Below are 18,871 nucleotides of genomic sequence, written 5' to 3'. Positions count from 1 at the left end.
ACGACCATCGAGAACCGGGCCTCGTGGACCCTGTGCGACACAGCCCTGGCTTCCGTGAGCTTCAAGTTTAGTACGCAGTTACTATTAGTGACCCTTGGACCCTCAGTGGCGGCGGCACCTGCGCTGCAGACCCCTGCTGTGCAGCTCCAAGGGCTCACTAGTATTCTCCAAGCCGGCAAGCGGGCCGCCTCGTGCCGTGCAGGATAGGGGACACGGCCCATGCGCTTGCTCGTACGAGTAAACATGAGGCTAAGGGCCCAAATTCCACGAATATTCTAAATAACAATGCTTGGGGAAACGACGCGGCAACGGCGGAAGGATCGAAGCCACAGGGCTCGTAGCTGCGTCAGCTTGTGAAACGCGCTGCGGCCGTCGTCCAAGGCGTCACCTGTCAGTTCGCCAAACGTCCCTGCGAACCGCTGCCAAGCCACTGCTTGTGTATCACTCCGTGACGCGTTCTGTCGCTAGTCATGCGCGGGATGCGCTGGAATCCGAAGCTAGTGAATGCAACGCAATCCCATGACTGAGCTGCGCCGTGTATGCTGGGAGCAGCTGCGGCAGCGGAGCGAAGAAAGCGACCAGAAAGCGACGAGGAAAACGACGCTGGAGCAAATAGCAGACAAGCTGGGTCAGGAACCACCGGACCTCATCCCGGCATCCATGCAGCTGAACGACACGAGTGACAACCAAACAAGATGTCAAGCTGCAGGGAAATGCCAGTCGCACTTCTGATACTTCACGTTTCCCGACTCATGTCTTTTGTCGTGCTAGCTCATCAAGCTGAGTTGCGATGTTGCGACACAACCAGTTTAGGGTAGGCGGGTCGGACAGGCCCGCAACATCAAGCAACAACACGACACAGAGAAACATCAAGATAGGCCCGACAACGCATCCGTGACATGCTTGTTGTTGGTGTCTAGGCGGCGACCGCTGAATAATAATTACAACTGCAAATATACCTGCCATGCCAAGTTGCCAAGGTCGCGTGGTGCGATCATCAAGTCGGATGTTTCAATGTTGCTGCACAAACGGTTTGTTCCACTCCAGCCACTGCGCATCTCGATGACGGATGAGCCCGATGTGTCAGTCTGCAAGCCACTGATTGCCCGATGTGCAGGTCCATAAAAAATTGAGCCGCCTGCCAAAGCGCTGCAATAGCCAGATGACGTATCCTCCGTGCGTGCTGCTGGAATTGAAGCCGCTGGGCGCTTTTCGAGATGGGTCTTTGCCAAATCATGACGTAGGTTATGAAGTCAGGCTGTGGAGCAGATGCTCCGACGCAACACAATCGCCGCGTAGAGTACAAAAGAACCGTTATGAGCACTTCCATCAAACCGTCAAGATATTTCCACTGCAAATTTCTCAGAGAACGACACTGTCACTGTACTACCAACTCCCCAACCAAACCGATTCATCATGTCTGGAAACTCCAAAGTTGGCACCTCGGCCGTGTACGAGGCTGGCGATCAGCGCAACGTGAAGCGCTCCGAGCAAGACACCAGCGTGCCGTACGAGGAGGGCAAGGTCAACTCGCACAAGCTCACCGATCCCAGCAAGTGGCTGCCAACTCCATTAACACGTCAATTGCCAGTGCTAACCAGCGTGCAGAGGACGAGCGGTCCATTGCCAACCGTCTGGCCGCCGAGGAGGTATGACGACGCAGGCTTCGGCCACCAAACGTGCGACTGGTGGCGGCGAGCTAACTCTATGCAGCGCCAGGGAGAGACTCCCGATGACAAGGAGACTGCCCGGCTCAAGAAGGACCCCACGCTGCCGGTGAGTGCTTCTATCCAGGACGCAACAAGAGTTCACGCACTGACAGATTGCAGGCCAAGATGCACGGCAACGAGCCTTCCAAGGGCGCCAAGATTGACGCCCAGCTGCAAGCAGAGGACGAGCAGAGGCTGCGGGAGAAGCAGGGGAAATAAATATATTACTATCGATGTATACTGGCATGGGCGTTAGGTCTGCGCCACGAGCGCAATCAATTCTCAGCGTTTTCCACTTGAACATATTGTGCTTCCGCCGTGACGTGATGTGTGAACAGAAGCACGAGATGCTACTACAGCAGGTGTCTGGTGCGTGTGCTAACAGAGCACGACAGATGGACCGGGTTTGCCACGAAAACTCTTGCAATCCTCAACGACACATCGGAGCACAGTTCAGTCTGCTTCGGCAATGTTAGCCAATTGCCCACCATCCAGTAGATGATCAAAAGTGATGGATGAAATAGTGCAAGGTTCAGAATATGTAAGAAATTGAATATCACCTATCCTGCCGATAAAGCCACTCTGGCGAAGAGAACCATCGGCAGGAATCAATCGCAAATTACCTCATCATAAAGGTGCAAGGTGTAGGAAGTGAAAGAGGGACGCGAGTACAAGCTTACCTTGGGGTCAGTTACGGCTTCCAGCAGCCATTGCGTCTTCCGCAACACAACGCAGGCAATGGGCTGAGAAGCTGGTACGAAGCAGTGTTTGAAGCTCTCCAGAAGTTTGCAGAGAAATTCTTGGTAGAAAAGTCAAGCGCTGGTTGGTCCGTGCGTCGGGCGCCGGCGCGTGGGGGCCGGAGGTGGCGGAACCAAAAGTCCGAAAATTTTGCTTAGGGCACAGGTTTGAATTTCGCCCGCACACCCTAATAGCCGAGCGACAAAAAGTCATTGGCGACTCCACGGTGACAACACCTCAAGAAACCAACCACCTCCGAACGACCAAACGTCTTCGACTATTGGTATGAGAACATCCTCTCGACGCGACCGCACAACTCCCGAGACGACCCGCGACTGACATAGAATCCGCGACAGACAACCGTCACGATGGGCGAAGCAGTGATTGAGGGATCCAACTGGCGCCTCGTTGAGGTCGGCCGCGTCGTTCTCATCAACGGCGACCACCCCTTCGCCGGCGGCCTGGCCACCATCGTCGAGATCATCGACCACAAGCGCGTACGTTTCCGACGCCCCTCCCCTCGCGAGCCGGGATGAATCCGCGGACCGCAGAAGTTGACATGACAATCGCAGGTCCTCATCGACGGCCCCTCCTCCGTCCCCGCGCTCGCCGTTCCCCGGCAAGCCATCGCCCTGTCCAAGTGCCTGCTGTCCCAGTTCGTCATCGAGGGTCTCCTCCGCGGCTCCCGACACGGTACCGTCAAGAAGCAGTGGGAGAAGGCTCAGATCGACGCCAAGTGGAAGGAGAGCAACTGGGCCAAGAAGCGCGAGCAGGCCCAGAGGCGGAAGGCCCTGACGGACTTCGAGCGCTTCCAGGTCATGCGCCTCAAGAAGCAGGCGCGATTCGAGGAGCGCAAGGCTCTGGCCAAGATCAAGGCCTCGGCATAATTGGGTTGATCAGCAATCGGAGTCGGGAGGGATGGATTCGAGGGGTGGCTGGCATTAGAACGAGCGGCATGGAACCGGACAGGAAAACACGCGGCGGCGGCAAAGACCGCTGCATTCCTATTTTGCACCCGTTCTGGAAGGGCTGTATGTCACATTTCATCGCACGATGAACCGGCGTCAATACGGAAATTCAGAAATCAAGACGAATTCAACGCAACACGCGGGCCGCGTCGAACTGTGAAATGTATCGAGTAAAGCTGAATGAACATGTGAATCCGCATCGATCCCTGTCATGCCCGACTTCCGTTGACGTCGTGCTGCCTCTCTCTGCGTCTCCGATGCCCATTGCTCCGCGCCGTCTTCTCTGGGGGTGGTTGATTACCTAATACGGCTTAGCCAGCGCCGTCCACCAAACCCTAGAATTTCGCCGTTGCTGTTCCGCAGCACAAACAGCGTGACGACCCTCACTACCGCAGCTCAGAACCAAGTAAACCGGGCTCAACAAATCAGTAAGTGCCCAATTGCTGCCGCAGACCGCTGCGGGACTCGACGACGCATCGCAGGCGAGAGCGCTCCGCGGTCGAATTTTTCACGGCCGAAATTGTGGTGGGACACTGAAGCTAACCGCGGCAACCCCCTCCATCGCAGCATTCAAAATGGCCAACCCCAGAGTCGAGGAGCTCCCGGACGACGAGACCCAGCGTCCTACCGTCGAGGAGCAGGAGGACAGCAGCGATGAGTCCGATGCTGAGGAGGGCAACCTGCCCGCCGGCTCGACCGCCGTCGTCCACTCCCGCAACGAGAAGAAGGCTCGCAAGGCCATCGAGAAGCTGCACCTCACCCGCGTGCCCGGCATCACCCGCGTGACCCTCCGCCGCCCCAAGAACGTACGTGCCGACTCGAGAAAAAGAAATCCGGAAGCTTGTTTCGGGGGCCAATGGAGCTGATGGCTGATGGGCATGAAACAGATCCTCTTCGTCATCAACAACCCCGAGGTCTACAAGTCTCCCAACAGCAACACCTACATGTTCGTCGCCTCCTTTCTGGACGACCCTTACCCCGCGGGTAGAAGCTGACAACCGTGCCACAGTGTCTTCGGTGAGGCCAAGATCGAGGACGTCAACGCCACTGCCCAGCAGGCTGCCGCCCAGCAGCTCGCCGCCGCCGGTGCCGAGGGCGACCACGCCGGCCACAACCACGGCGAGTCCAGCAAGGCCGTCGAGGGCGCCGAGGCCAAGAAGGAGGAGGAGGAGGATGACGGCGAGGAGGTGGATGCCGAGGGCCTCGAGGACAAGGACATTGAGCTGGTCATGACCCAGGCTAACGTCAGCCGCAAAAAGGCCATCAAGGCGCTGAAGGAGAACGACAATGATATTGTCAACTCCATCATGGCTTTGAGTATTTAAGCACTGCGCGGCGCCGCGGCTGGAACGTTGTGTTCAAAGGGGGCTCGTGCGTCGAGTGCATGGGCAGCTTTGTATTTTTCGACAAGAGCCGCACCGGCCTTGCAGAAACCATCTTCCTGATGCAAATAAAGGGATAAATGGCGTTTATCCGTTGGTCCAGTGACTTGTATGCTCGCGCGGGGTGGCATGAAGGTCATGGTTCGGCATGGGATGTTGCTGAGCGGCCTATACACAACAACTCTACTGCTCCTATTGGTAACTGAAGTTGCGATGCTGCAGAGTGCTTCCAGAACTTTGCAGGGAACATTTTGAGTAAACTTTAGCTGTTTAACAAAGCTGCAATCCCCCGCGGGCGACAGACGTAGCTGGTCCGATGCTGGGCGCGCACGGCGCTTGGCGATCACGACTCTCGTCACGTGACTACGGTGGAGGGCGCTCCCCAGTCGGGCAAGTTCGGCAAAGTCAATCAACGCTCATCAACGACATTCTCTCCTCTCCACGAGACCCCCAGACATCATCAAAATGGCCACGGTAAGCGACACCCTGCCAATTGGCGCGCCCGAGACGAGAGAATCGCCCCTCAATGCACCCCCGACGCTCCGTCGCGCGGCACCGCTCCCCTGCGCCGCCGTCCCGAGACTCGTGAGCTAATTTTCTCTCCCTCCCCCCGGAACAGCGAAGCGCCGCCCTCAAGCTCGACTGGACCAAGGTCACCAGCTCGCTGGGCCTTCGCGGCCAGACGGTCGCCTCCCTGCAGGCCTTCAAGAAGCGCAACGAGGACGCCCGCCGCAAGATCGCCCAGCTGCAGGAGCAGGCCACGACGGTCGACTTCGCGCACTACCGCTCGACGCTCAAGAACCAGGCCGTCGTCGAGGAGATCGAGAAGCGCTTCAAGGCCTTCAAGCCCGTCACCTACGATGTCAGCCGCCAGCTCAAGGCCATCGAGGCCTTCGAGGTCGAGGCCGTCAAGAACGCCGAGGCCACCAAGCAGGCCGTCGACCTGGAGCTCAAGGACCTGGCCGCCACGCTGAAGAACATTGAGGAGGCCCGTCCGTTCGAGGACCTCACTGTGGTATGTTGCGCAGGATGTGGCGACGTGGAGGAGCGAGACGCTGACGCGCAGTTGTGCAGGACGAGGTTGCCGCCGCCGAGAAGTCGATCGACGAGAAGACCACCCAGCTCATCTCCAAGGGCCGCTGGATGGTGCCGGGATACAAGGTTCGTGGATCTTTTGTTCGTGGAGCCCGGCTGAGCAGTACTGACACACTCTACAGGAGAAGTTTGGCGACCTGGCCATTGTGTAATCGACCCAAGCGTCATCTTACCGGATTTCCCTTTGTGTACTCTAGCATTGTAGATACAAGAACTCGAGGCGGCAGACGTCAGTCTCTGCTATACCCAATTCACCGAATCTTTCCTTTCTTGTGTGAAGAGAGATTGCCATTCGGCTCGCGTGTTGGTGCTGGTGAATGTGTACAGACTAGTACGATTGGACGCGCATGCCGTGGAAAGTTGACTTGGAGACAACGACGTTGGAGGCGCAGTCACGGCCGCTGGTTTTCGTATTGGAAGTGGATGGGATGTAGACAACATCTTCAGTAGCACATGACGCGTTACCATCTGGTCAGTCTAGAGTGTGATCGATACGCGCGCAGGGCGGCCCAAGCTACCCTCTGCTGCTCTCTACGCTACGATTGTCTAAGCATAACAAGACCAGCGGAGCAGAATACAAGAAAACAAATAGGGCCGTCAAACTCCTCCAGCAATGCTCATGCCTCGTCGCCTCGATGCCGTCGTATAGCCGTCTGTCGCCGCGCCTCGCTCGGGGCAGGCATTCTATGGCTGCGCGTACTGCTTGGTCCACTCCTTGGCCGTGGCGATGGCCGCCTGCTCATCCTCTTTCCAGCTCTTGGCGACGTCGGCGGCGAGGGGGTCGTCGGGGTTGGGGGCGCCGAGCAGGGCCTGGATGGAGAGGAGGATGGTCCGGATTTGCAGCGCGGGGGACCAGTTGTCTGTAGGCGACTATGTCAGTACGCGTGCCCCGTATTTGTCCGGGAAACGGAGCGGCGAGACGCACTCTTCAGGACGTCGAGGCAGATGCGGCCCAGCTTGTCCACGTTGGGGTGGAAGATCTTTGTCAGGAAGCGGATCTTGGGCGGCGTCATGGGATAGTCGTCGGGGAGGAAGAGCTCGAGCTTGAAGATGCCGCCTGCGCTGCGTCAGTGACTACTCTGCAGTCCGGGAGGTATACGCCGTGGCGAGGAGGCCAACCTTCGTACGGCGACTGGGCGGGTCCATGGATCTCGACGTCAAAGTAGCGGAGGTTATCTTCGTGAGGGACGGCGCTGATCCCAGGGACACTGCCGGCGCGAAGCAAAACTCGTCAGTCGCACGACCTGGTGCCGCGGCCTGCGCACCACCAAAGAGGCGGACCAGGCTGGAGGAAAGGAGCAAGATGCATACGGCTCGGCCATGAGGCGCTCCGTCTCCTTCACGATGCGCTTCGGGAGAGCCATTTTGGCCTGTGATGGTGGAACGTTGTTGGAGCGCAGCCAGGTCGGTCTCGACGGAGGGGGGGTAGAGCGGTTCGGGGATCCTGCTCGGGCGACAGGCGCTGCGAAGGGCGGGTGCTCGGGGCCGGAAGTGGAGAGGCGGGAGGGAGGCCACGGCAGTCGAGGGGTGATGCGGACGGGGGTGAAGTTTGCTGCGACGACGAGGGTTCAAAAGTGATGACTCTGGGCCGTGGTGGAGGGCGATGCGGCGCGACCGAAGGTGGGGTTGACCCTTGCGGCCGGGCCTGTGGGTGCAGGCGCGCGACCTGGTACGGACGGGTGGTGCCAGCGCGGGGCTGATGAGGCCCATGGGCCCTGTGACACAGCGCGGTACAGGGCCACCTGGCAGTGCAGCGACAGCTCTCGAGGTGCGCTGGCACGCAGTGAGCTCAGGTGCCCTGACGAGGTGCCATTGTTCCGAGTCTGGGGCGCTGCGACGGCAGGGAACAAGGTCCATCCATGAAGCAGAAGCAAAACACATGGCATGGCCGCGAGACCCTACGCACAGATATAACGTAACTACCTACTTTGGCAAAAAATCCATCGCAGACCGATGAAGCACGTCCAGGTGCCATCTATATCGGGGGCCATTCCCACGGGAAGCTAAAATGCCCATGGCGTGCTGCAGCAGGGGACAGCCACACCAGCGGCGACCACTGCGAGGTATCGCCAGCGCCTGGATTCGCGGCGGTGGTACTTCAAAAGAGTCCGCCTGACCACGCTGGTGCAGCGCCCATCAATCCGGGCGCGGACTGGCCTGGCGCCGCATCAAGCTCCAGCTGCTCGTCACGCCCGCACCTCCAACGACCATCCTCACCACCGCAGCACCTGCAGCCACCTGCGAGCCCGCGACGCCTATCCCGCACACCCGCCGGCGACCCGATGGCACAGCGACGACACGCGGCGCGTTAGCTTCCCGGCCAAGGCATCGATGCTGCTGACGCCCGCGGGCTGCCGTTGAGAGCTCGCCGCAGGCCGCGCCCGGCTCACTCACGAGCAAAGGCAGCGCATGAGAAGGCCGACATGAGAGCCGTCGCGAGCGTCGCGACACACAGCCGTCCATGATGCCGTCCTTTGACCAGCTCACCGACGCGTCCCCCAAGAAGGGCAAGATCATCAAGTCGGCCTACGACAGCGAGAGCTTCGACTCCGATGGCACCATCCACGTCGAAGGCCTTGTCGGCTCCGCCACCATCTCGCCGTCAGGTCGAGATATCGCCCTAGCCTCGTGCGTGACCTGATCGCTGGCTCTGCTGATGAGTGCTGACCGCAAGACAGACCAGAGGGCTTGGCCATCATCGACCTGGACTCTCCGTACAACCCGCCGCGACGCCTCCGCAGTCATGGCATGCCGTGGCTGGTCTGCGACGTGCAGTGGTCGCCCTTTGCGATGCGCGACTACTGGGTCGTCTCCACGGCCAACCACCGTGCGCTCGTCTGGAACCTCAATCTGAGGGAGGACTCTAACTCGGGCGCCATTGAGCACTCCTTGCAGGGCCACAGTAGGGCCATCACCGACGTCAACTTCTCCGCTCACCACCCGGACCTGCTGGCGACGTGCTCCGTCGATGGCTACGTCCACTGGTGGGATCTGCGCCGCCCCAGGCAGCCTGTTCTCACCTTCTGTGACTGGTTCGCTGGCGCGACGCAGGTCAAGTTCAACCGCCAGGATCCCCATATTCTGGCCTCTGCCCACGACCGCTGGCTCCATGTCTGGGACGAGCGACGGGCCTGCGAGCCCCTCAAGTCCATCAGCGCACACACGTCCAAGATTTACGGCATAGACTGGAATCGCACGCGTCCCACGGGCATCGTCACCTGCTCGCTCGACAAGAGCATCAGATTCTGGGACTATGGCAAGGACGACGACATGCTGGAGCACGTCATCCACACGGACTTTCCCGTGTGGCGAGCTCGCCACACGCCCTTTGGCTGGGGCCTTTTGGCCATGCCACAAAACGAGCCCGGCGACCTATACCTGTATGATCGGCTGTGGAGCGAAGACTCGCCCATTGAGGCGTCGCCGAAGCCTGTCGCCGTCTTCCCCGGCCACGGCGACCACAAGGCAAAAGAATTCTTGTGGAGAACTCGCGGGGGTATATCCGATGACAATATTGACCACCGTGAATTCCAGCTGGTGTCATGGGGCACGGACAACGAGCTCAGGCTTCACTGCGTTGATCACAACGTGCTGTCCTCGGTCGGTCATGCCAAGGATGGCCCGGCGAGGAAGGGTCTGAGTCTCACGCGCCAAGGTGCTGCGTACAAGACGTTCCGCACTGTCGACGACAGCTCGAGCCGCGATCGAAGAGCAGGAACTATGAAGGGAAGCAGAAGCGGCACCAGCACGCCGCACCACCATAAGCAAAGCGCCCTAACGCTCGGGATGCGCTCCGGTGGTCCCTTGAACCGCCACATGAAGCCAAGCTGGCGTGGCCCGTCCATGAAGGCCAAAGTTGGCACGAACAAGAGCGTCGATAGGAGCCAGGCGCAGCTTGGATGGATGAAGGGCATTACCATGACGAAGCGCAAGCCATCCACCGACGGATCGAGGAGGCACGCGTCCAAGGACGCTAGCATGGTCGGACACAGCTACCCGGACGACGAATGGGGCCAGCCCGACACGATACAGGAGGAGCTTTTACGCGTGAGCACGCAGATCCCCAAGGTCAAGTGGGAAAACATCGACATGGACAACTTGACGCTGAATGCGTCCCTCACTGGCCCCTGGGGTGTCGAGGGGGAGCCCATATTCATCAAGGTCAAGATTGACATTCCCGCCGACTATCCCAAGGTCAGGGCGCCAAAGTTTCTGATTGAAAAGACCTCCTTTATGGCGGAGGAAACGCACAAGAGGATCACGCGGGAAGTGCATCAGCTGGCAGAACAGTTCCTACAAAGGAAGCAGAACTGCCTCGAAGTTGCCTTTACGTATCTGCTCGGAGAAGTTGACCTGGAATCTAGCACGACTTTCTTCAAGAACGTGCGGGATCTGGACGACGACCTGGATGGCCTCGGCGACGAGAGCTCGAGCGAAGAGGACGAAGACATCCCGGCAGGCGGCTCTGCTTCCATGTCCCAGGAGCTCGTGCCTCACAGCGAGATTGATACGATTCTGGCACCGCCCAGCCGGAACATCATCCCACCCTCGCCGCGCACATGCGGCGCTCGCTTCTCCAACGACGGGCGACTCGTTAGCTTCTTCCCATCCAAGGAAGAAAAGGCTAGAGCACTGTTTTCGACGTCTGCCGAACTGTACAACAAGGAGCGCGCTAAGGGAGAACCCTTCTTTGCAGGCTTCGGACGTCTCACTTATGATTTGCCCTCGCGCCAGAAATATGCCACTGATGAAGCGTCCGCCACGGACGAACTGTCAGACTCTACAGACTCGGACGTCTCTTCGTCATCGTCGAGCGACTCCGAGTCGACCTCGATACACAAGATGAGCCTGTGGTACAGGTCCAGCCGGCAGCTCCGCAAGACGTGGAGCGAGGACCGCTCGGTCCGGTCCAGCGGCGGTGGCACGGGGGCCGGCACAGGCACAGGTACGGGAACCAGCCGCCGACGGTTTGGGAGGCCTAGGAACCTTGTCACCATTCACGATCTGCAGGCTGAGCTCCCGTCCAAGCGAGAATTCGCGGAAGAGTACGCCATTTTTGGCGACGGAGCTGCCGTCTGCGACCACAACGCGAGCGTTGCGGAGAAGTATGGATACGACGAACTGGTGGACGTCTGGCGGTACCTCGCTCTATTGCTCAAAAAGGGGATACCCCTTGAGGTGCTGGGCCGTGACCAACGGAGGGCGTCCATCCTTGTTATAGCAAGGGATGTTGTGCGTGAGCACAATAACCTGGTACGGGACGTGATCGGAGGCGATCGCGACCTGCTAGGGCGTGTGAAATGGGGTCAACACCCGCTGGCAAAGGAGTTCATCGCGGACTTGTTTGATCACTTTGAGAAGCTCGCAGACGTGCAGATGCTGGCGATGCTCTCGTGCATCTTTAGCGAACCCTCGACCGACGACGGAGTCGCCTACATCGAGTCTCGCTTGCCCGTCCAGGAGACACCGCTGACGCTCAAAGCACCGTCCTTCTCGCTCGACTACTTCCCCACCGATGCATCCGCGTGGGGTCTTTACAGAGGAAGCTACAGCAACTCGGCCGCGACGACGCCCGGTGCCCTGCACACGCCCATTCACTATGCTGGATCGCAGGCATCCGACGAGATTAACTGGGGCGTTGAGGGCCCGAACGGGTCGTATTCATGCGGCGAGACGCCGCCAACCAAGAAGTCTTTCCTGGGAGAGCAAGACCAGCCGTCGCCGATTTCGCGGTCGCCGACCAACCGCGGTCTTTTGCGCGGCAATACGGGGCTAGCATCTGCCTTTGCTGCGGGTTTGCCACGGTCTTTTACTGGTGGGAGCTCGTCGTCGCCCCCCAACCAGCCAAAGAAGAAGCCGAGCCCGGCGGAATACATCTTGAACAGTCTTGCCCCCAGCACCGGGAACACGACACAGGGAAGCGGCTCCGCCATAGCCGACTCGGCGGGAGCGCGAACGTCGGTATCAGACGACGACTATCGCAAGGATGACATGCTGGCCTTGGTTCCGATCAACGTGTCGGTGATACTGGAGGACCAAGCCATGTTTGACGACGACGGGTGGCTCTCGACGCCGTTGTTGGACCAGAACAGGGCAAATACCTATGCCAACTATCGTTATGCGTACGCCGAGATGCTTCAGATGTGGGGTCAGCCGTTGGCAAGGCTAGAGATTATGAAGTTCAATGTGCTTAAGGAGCACCCGACGGCTTCAGCGGCCGACGGCAGCTTCCACGAGTCGACGACCCTGCATGACAGCGCGAGCGGGACAGGGGCACATCACAAGACGGGCTCGTCGCCGATCATCATGGGCAAGAAAGATCAGCTGCTCGGACTGCTCGCGTCTGGACGAGGGCTCGACGTGACGGGCATCTGCAGGGTCCACGAGACGCAGCTGGAGCCGACACGGTACACGTTGTCGGAGCCCAAGATTGGCGGCGCCGTGGGCACGTGCGACCGTTGCCACCGAATGCAGACGCAGCTGCAGTGCGTGTACTGCCTGGAGCCCGTGGACGCGCTGTTCCCGGCATGCCTGTCGTGCGGCTGCGCCAGCCACGAGTCGTGCCTGGCCGAGTGGCACGCCGCGGGCGAGACGACCTGCCCGGCGGGTGACGAGTGCCCGTGCGTCGAGGAGGCGTCGAGCGGGCAGGTCGAGTCGTGGGCGGCACTGCAGGGCGCGATGCTCAAGGGGATGGGCAAGGCGGCGGCATTGCCGATGCTACCGGCGCCAGCGCTAGGCGTCAGCGACGACGAGGACCACGACAGGGGCAAGTCGGGAGGGTGGGAGCGCGTGGAGAGGAACGTGCCGAGCAGGATGCAGGGAGTGGGCGCGGCGTCGCTGTCTCCGGCGACGCTCAGCTTCGGCAGGCTGAAGAAGTCTGCGGGGACGTGGTCGCGGGCGTCGAGCGTGCGCAAGGCGGCGACGACGACGAACAAGAGGGGCGGGTGAGGACAGAGAGGCCAACGAGGGCAAGGGCGCGACGTGTGGGTGCTAGTGTATAATGTCTTGTACGTGTGGTCTTGCGAGGAGTCTTGCGGGTTTCCATGTTATGCTTTATATATATATCTCATGGGGTAGGCGGGTGGTATGGGGGCGCGAACGCCGTGTACAACAACGAGCATGAATAATGGCGGTTTCCCCTGGTTCGAAACGGAGAAAGAGATAGCATTGACACGGATACGGAATTATATATGCACCTCTATATTTACACCAAGATCTGCCTGCGCCCGCCTGTCCGTTCGACCCCCTTTCCGCAAACACCCCACGAAGCAACCTGGCGCCCGCGCACCCACCCGCCTTTCACTTCTTGATCTGGTTGAGCAGGGGCCGGCCCTCGTCCAGCCTCGTCAGGTTCTCGAGGATCAGGTCCGTGATGCGATCGATGATGGCAGTCGACTGCCACGAGACGTGCGGCGTGATGAACACATTGGGGGCCGTCCACAGCGGGTGATCCGCCGGCAGGGGCTCCGGGTCCGTGACATCGAGAGCCGCGCCACGAACAGACCCGTCGCGCAGCGCATCCACAAGGGCGAGGGAATCAACGACAGGCCCGCGCGCGATGTTGCACAGGAAGGGCGGGCGCCGCCTCTTGGACGGGTCCCCGCCGCCGTTCGCGCTTGCGGTGACCTCGCGCATGAGGTCGAACTCGCGGCGGCCGACGAGCCCGCGCGTGGAGTCGGACAGCGGCACGGCGAGGACGAGCAGGTCGACGCCGAGGCGCAGCATGTCGGCGAGGGCGGCGGGGGCGTCGTCGCCGTGGAACCAGCGCGAGGGGATGGCGCCGTCCGGGTCGCCGGTGCCGGGGACGGCGTAGGAGCCCGGGTCGAGGCGGCGCGAGGCGGGCGTGGGCCGCGGGCGCTGCGTGTAGGCGACGACGTCCATGCCGAGGGCGCGGCCGAGGTGGGCGCACTGCCGGCCGATGGAGCCGTAGCCGAAGACGGCCCTGTTTGTCCCAACCCCTTGAGTATCAGCTTTGTGTAATGGAGACAAAGAGAGCAAATGTGTGTGAGAGAGAGGGAAGGGAGGGGGACGGGGAGGAGGGAGGGGGGAGAGAGAGAGAGGAGAGAAAGGGGGGCTTTGCGAGACGTACATGCGCCGGCCCATGGAGTCAGTCACGGGGTGGTCGGCGACGCGGGCGGACCAGCTGCCCTGGAGCTGCTGCTGCTTGTAGATGTCAAAGTGGTGCTCCGAGGCGAGCCACGAGGCCATGACCCATTCGGCGATCTGGGGGCTGCGGGAGGTATGCAGTGTCAGCGTTCGGCTCTTCACCCAGTTCTCTCGTGTGCCTGACATGTAACATCCACATGTCCACTTCCAGACATATACACATATACACACGAGGAGAGAGAGGGGAGAGGATGGGGTGAGTGAAGTGAGCAGAGAGGCACAAAGGAAAACTCACGCATGGCAGCCACTCCCCGAGCAAAACACGACGCCCGGGTCGCGGTACTTCTCATGGCCGACCCAGCGGTCCGAGCCGGCCGAGATGAGCTGCACGAAGCGCACGTCGGGGATGGCGGCGGCTTTGGCGGGCGGGTAGACGCTCAGCATGGTGACGCCGTCGAGGACCTCGGCGGGCAGCGTGTCGGCGCTGGCGAGGTCGCTGCGCACGGGGTCGAGCCGCGCGAGCTCCCACCGCACCGACAGCTGTGGGAAGCGCGCGCCCAGCAGGTCGAGGAAGCCCGGCGGCGGGGGCTGCGGCGCGTGGATGAGGAGCTTGTCGCGCGAGGTGATGCCGCCTCCGCCGGAGCTGGTTTTGCTCCCTGCGGTTCCGTTTGGTACTTGGCTGGTCATGGTGGCTGCGGCTGCTGTGTTGGTGGTGGTGGAGGAGGAGGTGGCGGTGATGGTGATTGTGCGTGAGTGCTGCTTCAGCTGCGGCGGCGGTGGTAGTGGTGGTGATGATGATGATGACGATGCGCGTGGAGAGACTCGCGCTGCTAAGAACGGGAGCGAAGCTGAAGCTGACGATGCCGATAGCGGCGACGGCGGGAACGACAACGTTGAGATGCCGGACGATTGGGACCGGCGAGCGAATGACACGCTGGAGAGGCGAGGACGACAGCTCTTATGCCGATCAGTGAATTGGACACCGTGTCGCGGTGTCGGTGTATGCGCGTGAGCGTGCACAGACGACGACGACGACGAAGGTGCGATGAGCCGGGCGGTGTCAGACGCCGTGGCAGTTGTGGACGTGGCGGCTGCGGTGGAGCTGATAGCAGAGGGCGTCCTCGTCGAGATGGAGCTGGAGATGGAGACGCGATGCCGCGTACCGAGGTTGAAGGAGAAGAGGAGCAGTGGCGGCGTTGGTGGTGGTGGTGTCGGCGAAAGGGGAAACAACCGGATTCTGCAGCGCGCGAGTGGTCTGCTGCTTCTCTGGAGGATCATGGCCCGCGCTGCATGGGACCTAAATCTTCCTTTTATATATACACGTGAGTATATATAGGTGTATGAGGAGGTGCGTTGTCCTAGCTCTCCATGTAAGCCCACCGTCGTCAATTCCGAGCCAGCCGTCGTCGGAATCAGTGGATTCAAGATCCGTGTCTCACAGTCTCACTCACCCGCGAGCCCACCCTGCGTCAGCGTTCTTTCCAATGCGTGACCGAGCCCCGAGGCAAAGTTAAAAACGGGCAAGAGAGATGTCTCGAAAGATTGAATTGCAATTGTACATCTCCGTTGAGTATAGACGCGCTTTATACCACAATTTCGACCAGCGCTCATCTCCATGCCTACAACAGGAGAGGCCCCCCATTCAAAGCGATAAGACCAGGAGCAAGCACCTCCGCCTCCGCCGTCTCTCCCCCTCACTTTCCCCTCCGGACCCGGAACGCCCGCCCCATTCGGACCCTCGATTTGCGGAGACGCGGGCGGAGGGGGGGTAGGGGGCGCCCTTGGCCTCGGGCCTTGACGAAATATGGGGTCCCGCGCGCCCTGCCTGCCGGGGCGCGCTGATACTGAACTCCCCCCCCCTGCAGCTGTTCTCGTTCACAGCCTGCTATCGTTGCCATACATGCTATTTTCTCGCTCACCGACTTACACGGGCAAGACGGGCTTGGCCCAACTAGCCTGTCAATCAATATCTAGCGGTGATTCCTCAAACCCCTTAAGTTACGTAGTATGTAAAGTCCGAACATGGTAAATCCCGGGGGGACATCATTTCCCCCATAAACCAACCCGGATCGCTTCGGTTCCTTGAATACCGGTACTACTAAATGGACCAAAGTCCGGCAGCGCTCACAGCCCTTGTTTCGTCTCGTTTCGTTTCCTTTTGTATAATGCAGCTTCCCATCATCATCTTTCGTCTCGTCTCGCCTCGCCGCGCGCACGCAGGCACTCGAGCGAAACTCTCATCAGCATCTCAGCACGTCTCCGCGGGGCTTACATGCGCTGACCGAAGGAAAGCACGTCACGAACTCACGCGTGCCATAGATTTTTTTTTTCTTTCACCAAAGGCGTCTCGTCCCGTCGTGTCCGAGTATGACGATGTGTTTCTGTGTAATTTGGCTCTTGAACGTTAAAGTGCAGTGGCGAGTTGTTTTCCGCGTCCCGACTCCCTCGCGTGTTCGGGGGATGTAATGCCGAGTATGACGGGGCACATCATGGATGGACCCTTCAATGCTTGAATTTCCAAATCAAAAACATTCCGTGCTTTCCTTCAGTCAATGGGGCACAGCTGGGCATCTCACTCTTACAACACGTAGGGACTGTTGCAGGTAGTCAGTCACTTGGTACAAGCCCCTCTCATAGCATACACGAGTCCCCCTTCTAACCCGAGGCCACTTCGGAGGCCAGCCTACCGCCCCGCGCTGCCCGGCCCGCGTTGTCGTCATCTGAGCCGCCGCCGCCGCCGCCGCCGCCGCCGTGGTGGTCCTGTCGTACCCGCCGATGCATGCGCCGACGCCGACGCCGACACCCCGTCCTCCACCTCCCCGGAGCCCTCCCACCGCAGCGAAAACGTCAGTATCCGCTCGACGATGATCCACCGCATCCTGTTCTCCGCCGTGTCCTTGTGGCCGCTCCCGTTGCCGTTCCCATCCGCGCCCGCGTCCGGGTCGCCCGCCGTCGACCACGGCCGTATGCGTCTCCAGTCGCTGCACCCCTTCGCTTGTCCCTGTGCCGACGCCGATGCCGATTCCGACGCTGATGCTGCTGATGAAGATGCTGATGCTGATGCCGCTGATGACGATGCTGATGCTGACGGCGAACGCTCCGCGCGCCCCTCCCGCCGTTGCCACCTCCTCCGCCTCCGCCTCTCCCCGTCATGACCGTCGTCATCGTCGTCACCATCACCGCTGTCCCCATACCGCCCATCCATAAACACCACCTTGGACACCATCGTCGGCCGTCCCCGGTTCAGCTCCCGGCAGTCGGGCTTGCCGCACCGCCCGTGCCGCAGCACCGCCTTGGTCTCGGACTCGTCCAGGTCCAGGCTCGCCATCTCCACGACACCGTCGTCCACCCAGTATCGGAACTGGCGCGCCGTTCTTCGCGCCCTCACATCCGACGGCACGCTCCTGTCCACCGCCACGGGCCCGAGCTCCCATGACCGGTCCACCTCGCCCACCTTGACGATCCACAGGTCCTCGAGGTTGGGGAACCACAGCCGGTCGAAGGCGACCCTGCCAACGGCGACTCCGGGCTCGGCCCCCTCCTCGCCTGCGCCCTCCTGCCCCTGTCCCGTCTGCTGATACTGCGGGTTGTGATTATTGTTGTAGCACGCCGCAAGGTACGCCGAGTACAGCGGCAGCCCGTCGACCCGCCCGTCGTCCGGGAAGCAGTCCCAAAAGGCCAGCCGCCGCACCCGCGGGGCCAACGCCTCGAGCGTGCGCGCGCCACCTTCCTTCTGGTCTGAGATGCTCGCGTCGCAGACCACAATGTCGCGCGAAAAGTCGACGTATGAGCCCCGTCCCGCCGGCTCGTACCCGCGCCGCGACTCGGCCCGCGACTCGGCGTTGAGCTGCGTCACGGCCGGCAGCGGGTACGCTCTCTCCCGGTGCACGAGGTCGTCGAGGATCACCACACGGGGCTCCGCCGCGCACGCCCATATCTTTAGTCGCAGCTCCGCCGGCAGCAGCGCGAACCTGGAGTTGGGCTCGGGCTCGGGCTCAGACTCGGACTCGACCTTGGCCAGGCGGACCGGCGGCCTTGTCGTCCTCGTTGCTGTCGCTATAGTTGTAGAAGGGCACTCCGCCATCAGGGCCATGTTTGTTCACGACTACCAGGTGGTGAGACAACGCGTGATGGCGGGCCCAAAGCACCGGGACACTGAAGAGGGGGTGACAATACGTGGCGGCCATCAGCTTCCTTTAAAGCAAGGGGGGACACGACGGCGAACGAACAAACGACGTCGCCGGCGACGAAAGCAGCTCGGTGCGGTGCGGTGACTGAGACACCACCCACGCTACCGGGACCCCAGCTATCATCCTGGCCGCCCTGTTCGGCCTGGGCCTGCTCTAGTCTGTATGCGTGCCTGCCAGCTCCGTCATCGTCGTGTGCGTCGCGGCCGTTCGCTCGTCGCCGAAAGAGGAAAATCGGTTTGCGTGAAGCCATCGTCGGCCTCAGCCGCCACCGACCCGGACCGACCAGGGACCCATCATCCATCCCACCTCACCGACCGTCTGTTCGAGGGGCGGCGGCTAGCTGCAGCGCGGGCAGCCCTTGATCACTCGTCCCCCCTGGTCCGTCCAATGGCGCCGCCTCCCACCGGCCGTCCATGTGACGGAACCTGGTCATTGTCTCAGGCACCTGACGTGGGGAGCCGCATATCCCAACCCAAGGGAACGAACCCACCACTGCGAAGCTTCCTCGCTGTCATTGCTGCTTCTCCGTCTGGGGCCTCTGGGCCGTCTTCGCCGAACACCATCCGCTGCCAAGCAGCGACCATGGGATGACATGGGATGACATGGCGTCCCGTCGGGGGTGCCATGTCACCGCCTCGCCCTCGACGACCCGCCGCCATGGCCCAAAGGAGTCGCATCTTGCT

General features: G+C 60.9%; 8 protein-coding genes across 8 annotated transcripts; 5 read left to right on the top strand and 3 right to left on the bottom strand.

The window, feature by feature from the left end:
• Window positions 1-1,416: 1,416 nt before the first annotated feature.
• Window positions 1,417-1,928, top strand: PLICBS_001636 (uncharacterized protein; the record flags this gene model as incomplete). The annotated part of the gene is made up of 4 exons (XM_018317277.2): window positions 1,417-1,579; window positions 1,609-1,649; window positions 1,714-1,776; window positions 1,830-1,928. The coding sequence occupies 4 exons, from the start codon at window positions 1,417-1,419 to the stop codon at window positions 1,926-1,928; spliced, it is 366 nt and encodes a 121-aa protein (XP_018182802.2).
• Window positions 1,929-2,815: 887 nt separating this feature from the next.
• PLICBS_001635 (60S ribosomal protein eL14) lies at window positions 2,816-3,334 on the top strand (the record flags this gene model as incomplete). Its single annotated transcript, XM_018317278.2, has 2 exons — window positions 2,816-2,944; window positions 3,020-3,334. The coding sequence occupies 2 exons, from the start codon at window positions 2,816-2,818 to the stop codon at window positions 3,332-3,334; spliced, it is 444 nt and encodes a 147-aa protein (XP_018182803.1).
• Window positions 3,335-3,990: 656 nt separating this feature from the next.
• Window positions 3,991-4,740, top strand: PLICBS_001634 (GAL4 enhancer protein; the record flags this gene model as incomplete). The annotated part of the gene is made up of 3 exons (XM_018317279.1): window positions 3,991-4,221; window positions 4,303-4,361; window positions 4,425-4,740. The coding sequence occupies 3 exons, from the start codon at window positions 3,991-3,993 to the stop codon at window positions 4,738-4,740; spliced, it is 606 nt and encodes a 201-aa protein (XP_018182804.1).
• A 522-nt stretch (window positions 4,741-5,262) lies between these two features.
• PLICBS_001633 (ATP synthase d subunit) lies at window positions 5,263-6,044 on the top strand (the record flags this gene model as incomplete). The annotated part of the gene is made up of 4 exons (XM_018317280.1): window positions 5,263-5,271; window positions 5,417-5,812; window positions 5,872-5,958; window positions 6,015-6,044. 4 exons carry the CDS (start codon window positions 5,263-5,265, stop codon window positions 6,042-6,044), a joined length of 522 nt encoding a protein of 173 aa, XP_018182805.1.
• Window positions 6,045-6,576: 532 nt separating this feature from the next.
• PLICBS_001632 (ubiquitin-conjugating enzyme 13) lies at window positions 6,577-7,256 on the bottom strand (the record flags this gene model as incomplete). Its single annotated transcript, XM_065599873.1, has 4 exons — window positions 6,577-6,752; window positions 6,818-6,949; window positions 7,012-7,100; window positions 7,204-7,256. The coding sequence occupies 4 exons, from the start codon at window positions 7,254-7,256 to the stop codon at window positions 6,577-6,579; spliced, it is 450 nt and encodes a 149-aa protein (XP_065455945.1).
• Window positions 7,257-8,356: 1,100 nt separating this feature from the next.
• On the top strand, window positions 8,357-12,840 carry PLICBS_001631 (uncharacterized protein; the record flags this gene model as incomplete). The annotated part of the gene is made up of 2 exons (XM_018317282.2): window positions 8,357-8,520; window positions 8,571-12,840. The coding sequence occupies 2 exons, from the start codon at window positions 8,357-8,359 to the stop codon at window positions 12,838-12,840; spliced, it is 4,434 nt and encodes a 1,477-aa protein (XP_018182807.2).
• Window positions 12,841-13,191: 351 nt separating this feature from the next.
• PLICBS_001630 (uncharacterized protein) lies at window positions 13,192-14,685 on the bottom strand (the record flags this gene model as incomplete). Its single annotated transcript, XM_018317283.2, has 3 exons — window positions 13,192-13,834; window positions 13,982-14,122; window positions 14,294-14,685. The coding sequence occupies 3 exons, from the start codon at window positions 14,683-14,685 to the stop codon at window positions 13,192-13,194; spliced, it is 1,176 nt and encodes a 391-aa protein (XP_018182808.2).
• Window positions 14,686-16,576: 1,891 nt separating this feature from the next.
• On the bottom strand, window positions 16,577-18,091 carry PLICBS_001629 (uncharacterized protein; the record flags this gene model as incomplete). The annotated part of the gene is made up of 2 exons (XM_065599872.1): window positions 16,577-16,592; window positions 16,788-18,091. The coding sequence occupies 2 exons, from the start codon at window positions 18,089-18,091 to the stop codon at window positions 16,577-16,579; spliced, it is 1,320 nt and encodes a 439-aa protein (XP_065455944.1).
• Window positions 18,092-18,871: the final 780 nt, after the last annotated feature.

The sequence above is a fragment of the Purpureocillium lilacinum genome, assembly GCF_023168085.1.
Source record: "Purpureocillium lilacinum CBS 284.36 DNA, scaffold_1, whole genome shotgun sequence".
In the NCBI taxonomy this organism is placed as follows: domain Eukaryota; kingdom Fungi; phylum Ascomycota; class Sordariomycetes; order Hypocreales; family Ophiocordycipitaceae; genus Purpureocillium; species Purpureocillium lilacinum.
The sequence above is the reverse complement of the archived record's forward strand: the minus strand, read 5'-3'. Positions and strand labels throughout refer to the sequence as shown.